Raw genomic sequence first — 5,289 nt, 5'->3', positions numbered from 1 at the left:
TCCCCCTGTGGAACTGTTTTCACGAGGACTCACCTCGCCTCCTTTGTCTTCCCGATTATCCTGGACTCTGCCCGTTCCAGCCCCTGGTGGGCAGCTGGACCATCAGACTGACCGTCCTGGGATCCAGCACCCACTAAGGGCCTGGCGCGTCACCATAGCTACTGAATGTCAACTGCCGGAACAACAGCTCACAGCACTGCACGAAGGCAGCCCAGAGGGCCGCGTCAGGCCTCACACCCAGTCTTCACACTTTCTCCCTGTAGGTAAGAACGGGGTTGGGCCTGCAGAGGGAAGAGTTACCACCATGATGCTGCAGGAGGACTGGAGCAGGCCCAGCCCAGGTTTGAGAGACAGGCTGCAGGAGTAGATCTGAGAGCCCGGCTTTCCAGACGTCCCACATCTGGAGCAATATCCCGAGAGAACACAGAGACAGTGGTCACAGGGCCACCACTGAAGTATCTGGAGAGGGCCTCCTCCAGGCTCTTCAGGTCTGGAAGACAGAGAGTGAAAGCTGAAGGAAATTCAGGGACAAAGTTATTGATGTCCTGGTCACAGAGCAGGCACTAGGAGGATATCAGTGTAGAAAGTAGGTCTGAAGAGAAGATCAGTGGTTTCAGGATCCTGTTCCCAGGTAGTTTGGCCTCACGTCTTTCCATCCAACCTACCAGTGTCAGAGTCCTTGTCTCAGTGTCACCATAGAGACAGTAGCTCCCATAAGGGGATGCTGGGGTGGTTTTGTATTGAGACAGGCACATCAGGATGTTACCTCGAAGGGCAGAACGGCCTTGCCAACAGGACCGAATGTTGGCACAAGGGCTTCTGCATTAGACGGTGACAATGACCCAGCCCAGCCCATACTGCAGCCGCAACTCCACCTTCCATAGGCTTGACATGCCTTGGATGTCCATAAAGACTTGTGAGGGCACAGGGGTCCAGATTGCTGTCCCAACTTGTGTCTCCATGACTGGATCAGGGTTCTAGAGTGACCCTGGGAAGAGATTGTCCTCTGGGTGATTGGAGGTAGAATGCATGGAGGAAGTGAGAGAAAAAAGGCCAGCATTAGTGTCCCATGACTAGGGTATTATTTTGGTCTTGGGATGCAGGCCTTGAAAACTTGCTCTTCTTCAGAAGCTCTGGCTGGTTTTCACAGTGCCCACTCTTCTTGAGAATGGAGTTAGCGCCCTGCAGAGAATCCCGTGTCACTGCAGTCACATTGCCTTCCTGGGATCCCGTGGAGTTGACATGCAGCATGACCTAGGGAGCCTTCAGAATCTCACCTATGGATGCTGCTGTCCAGAGCTGGCTGATGCTCCACACTTTTCTGACAGGAAACTTGTAAGAGCCGTTGCCTCTGCCTGTCCCTCTGACCTGCAGGGAGTCCTTGAGGTGACCCCTTAGAGGCTTGTCCATAGTCCCTCTTCCAGGTACCATCTAGAATCACAGTAGATTCCCTCAGGAAGTTTGTTCCTTATGACCAGCAGCACAACATCCCTTCTCCATTCCTTGCTCAGATTCTACTTGGAGCATCCAGCCAGTCTTGTTCTAGTCAGCCATGAGCCTCAGGAGCAATGGACCACTGGCCTGGGTAGTCAGAGGCCCCACAATTGCAAAGTCAATGGCAAGGAAATGCAGGACGTAGGTCACATGGTTGCCCTCTGGCCAATCAGGGGAGCTCTTCTTCCAGGCTCCTCAGAAGTGGCAGACTGGGAGCTGGGAAACTGAAGAATTCTTAGTAAGAAACCACTGCCCTTTGTGGGTCTGTTCCTGGAATGCCACTGTGGAGAGTCCTGGGATACAGCAAACATGTCGTCCAGACTGGACACGCATGGACACAGGCACTGGGTATCCTGCTCAGCATCCCCCGGGCCTCCACACTGTGAGGTCATCAGGCTGTCGAGGGCTGATCACACTGACAGTCCACTTCAACTGCAGAGAGGCACGCACTGAAGTGTCCCCTTGGGCTTTGGCCATAGTCACCCTGCCAGGCATTGGATCCCCAAGCATTCTTCGTACTTGGTCATCTGCTCCCTATGGACAATGGCTTTCGAAGCACCATGAACTGAGGGAAGTCGTCAGCAGCATCCCGGCTGAGGCACAGGGTAAGACACGCATCTCCAGATTTCTCACTTTGAAGAAGTAACCAGTGCACCTGAGAAGTCTAGACCTCTGCCCGGGTGACCCTTGGTCCAGTCCCACCTTCAGAGGAATTCTAAGTCTAGACCCTGAAATGAATGTGACCCATGTCACTCTGAGCACTGCCCGACCAACAAAGACAAGGAGCACACCCTTGTTTACCTCTATACTACACATGGTAGTGTTGGCGATCATGACTTAGAGATGGGCCCTTCTGTCCTGCAGACAGAGACCCACAGCCTGCCACGTCGCTGCATGCACCAGGAGCTGCAAGGGAGAATTGAGGGGATGGAAGGCCATGGATGAGAAGGACAGAGAGTCCCAACCACCTTGAACATAAACCAGCTCATATCTTCCTGTGGCTGTGACCCTGAACAGGAGCATCCTGAAGGAAGTAGTGGGAACAGACTGAAGGAAGATTTGCCCGTGATACCGGCCACAGGGGGTAACATGCTCAGAAAGAGGACCACAGAGGGTGCAACACTATAGGCCATTCCCATGGTCGTGGGTAAACAAGGCACCCTCCACGGTCAGGCATAGCTGTTCAGAAAAGACAAGATTGCACCAGAGAACACTGTGTCCTTCCAAGCTAATAGATGATCACGAGGTCTTCACTGATGGGGAGAAAAGCCTGAGGCAGTAATAGATGCCGCTGGTCTGGTGTGGTCTCTAGGATTCAGAGAGGTCCAGCTACTCCATGCACTGCTTCTGTGGACTGGTGACCTCACTCGACATCCCCTATGGAGAAGGAGCTTCACCCACAGGTTCCACACAGCAGGGAGCACATTAATTAATGAAGTGGTGGGGCGGCTCTGCAAACTGACACTGTGTGAGAATGTTCAGGACAAAGGGTTCACATCCCTGGGGTTCAAAGACTGAAGAGTAGCAGGCTCACCCATGGAGATCTGAAAGATGTCTGCATGAGACATGGCACACAAGGATCCCTCCGTACCTGTCAGTACATCTACTAATTCCTAGAACCACTGCTAGTTTGGGGCTGGGACAGAGGGAACCTGGAGAAGGTGGTGAGACAGCGTCATAGCCCTTCCTGTCTTTCTGACCTGATCTTCCATTTCAAGACTCGACACTGTCTTTCTGGTCATCTGCTCCCTGTGGGCATCTGCTCCACATTCCCACATTGCCCACTCGTGGCACCTGCTCTCATCACAGTCTTTTGCTGTCTGCTGCTACTTGAGTTGCATGAGATATTAACTAGTTATGTTGGAGCAGTATAGCCCCCACAGGAGGTATGCCGTATTGCAACATTTAATCCAGCTGCTGTTGAAGTGCAACTGAACATCATGTAGGACCCACACACACACACACACACACATTTGGTTTTTTTCTCACTCTTCCAATGAAAAGGCACAGTCAAGACAGAGAAAATAGAACACAAAGAAAACACTTACACTTTCGTGTCTGCTTGGCCAATTCCTCACTGGGCTCTGCCTCCTGCCTCTTTCATGGGAGCAACTCTGTTGTTGATCATAGGTTGAGTTTCTCTCTCTGAACTCGAGAAACAACACCATCTTGACAGGCAAGCCCTGATTGTTTTGCCAAGTCTCCTGAAACACCCGATATTCTGAGGGGAAGATTTCGTGTCAGGATGCAGCCCAGATGGCAGGGGCATCTTCTCTTCCATTATGCTGTTGCCCACACATGGGGCAGCCGCAGTTCTAGATAGAGGGGCATGGCTACAAGTGGGGGTCACCCTCTGCGGGCAACATTGAGGATGGGAGGAACTTTTGGTCAATTTTCTCCCTAATGGTGTCAGGTTCTGTTGTGAAGGCTGAGTGTGGAGGGAGCCAAAGATGGGCTCACTGGATCCTCGAGTGAGGCGAGGTGCTGGCGATGTGGAAGGTGTGGCTTCAGAGACCGCAGGCTTGCCTGAGGTGTTGTAGTGAAGCTCAAGGTCCTTGTAAAGGTTTCTTTTGATGATAAGGTATGTCCCCATCAGTTCATCGTATGTTTCATTATGTATGGACTCTCTGATGGCATTGGCAGAAAATCCATGGTTTGCCATCAGGTTTATTACGTCTGGATCGGGGTAGCTGTCATCTGGGATGTTTACGTCACATCTCATGACCCAGGGATGTTGTTCAATATCTTCGATGGTGGGCCTCTTCTCTGGGGCAACCGTTAGCATTTGGTGGAGTAGGTTTTCGAGTTGCCCAGAGACACTAGATGGGACCTCATAGCTCCCTCGAATAATATCCCCAGTGGTGTCTTTCGAGTTGCTTCCTTTGAAGGGGTGGTGCCCAGTGGTCATACAATAGAGCACCACACCCAGACTCCACACATCTGCCTTCTTCCCATCGTAGACTTCCCCCAGGAGGAGTTCTGGCGCATTGAAGGTGCTTGTACCACATCTTCCCTGAAGCACAGTTCCAGGTTTACTTCTTTTGGCAAGACCGAAGTCGGCCACCTTAATATTCCCCTCTCTGTCCAGCAAGATGTTCTGGGGTTTCAAGTCTCTATGTATGATATCATTGTCATGGCAATACCTGATGGCCGACACCAGTTGACCAAACAGTCTCTGTGCCTCTTTCTCCTGCAGCCTGCCGCCTTTCCGGATTACCTTTGCCAGGCTTCCTCCAGGTGCATACTCAGTTATGATGTGTGTGTAATCCGGCGTTGTTATTATTTGAAAGATCTCAAGTATGTATGGGTGTTTTAAGAATTTTAATGCTGCCATCTCTGCCCTGATGATCCGAAGGCGTTCCTGTAAATTTTCCGTGGTCTTTATGGCCACCAGGATGTCTGTGAGGCGATGCCGAGCTAGTTTTACATGTCCGAATGCACCTCGGCCGATGTTACGTTTTATTTTGTATTGCCTTCTCAGGCTATCATCTTTGGATAAGTAGCCCATGAGGCCAGGTGGTCACGGCGCTCGAACAGGTGGTGGTGTAGTCTCAAGCCAACAATTAGTACAAGAGTCCCGCAGGTCACACTGATATCAGCTCCCTGGTCTATAGGGACAGAGCTGCAGCCAAGCCCAAGGTCTCCTTTACAGGACACTCATTCTCCCCTCACAGTGGGACTTTGTGAGGTCAGAGCAAGAGTTGCACCAATCTCAGCAGGCTATGGCTTGCAGTGGCTGTCTCCATGTTGGACCACAGTCACCTTCCCCTTCTTAGGAACATGTGACTAGCCTCC

General features: G+C 51.6%; 1 protein-coding gene across 1 annotated transcript; it reads right to left on the bottom strand.

Annotated features, from left to right (window-relative positions):
* Positions 1 to 296: 296 nt before the first annotated feature.
* Positions 297 to 5,002, bottom strand: LOC121142674 (putative sperm motility kinase W). Its single transcript, XM_040752803.1, has 2 exons — positions 3,955 to 5,002; positions 297 to 490 (listed from the first exon to the last, which is right to left on the bottom strand). Exons 1-2 carry the CDS (start codon positions 5,000 to 5,002, stop codon positions 297 to 299), a joined length of 1,242 nt encoding a protein of 413 aa, XP_040608737.1.
* Positions 5,003 to 5,289: the final 287 nt, after the last annotated feature.

This window comes from Mesocricetus auratus, unplaced genomic scaffold, assembly GCF_017639785.1.
Source record: "Mesocricetus auratus isolate SY011 unplaced genomic scaffold, BCM_Maur_2.0 Super-Scaffold_100010, whole genome shotgun sequence".
Lineage (NCBI taxonomy): Eukaryota > Metazoa > Chordata > Mammalia > Rodentia > Cricetidae > Mesocricetus > Mesocricetus auratus.
The sequence above is the reverse complement of the archived record's forward strand: the minus strand, read 5'-3'. Positions and strand labels throughout refer to the sequence as shown.

What these genes read in the sequence shown, in the direction of transcription:
- LOC121142674 (XM_040752803.1), bottom strand. Translation starts at nt 5,002, where the DNA reads ATGGGCTACTTATCCAAAGATGATAGCCTGAGAAGGCAATACAAAATA. An exon ending in TCGCCTCACTCGAGGATCCA is followed by an intron (nt 491 to 3,954) that starts GTGAGCCCATCT and finishes TCTGTCTTCCAG; the next exon opens with ACCTGAAGAGCCTGGAGGAG.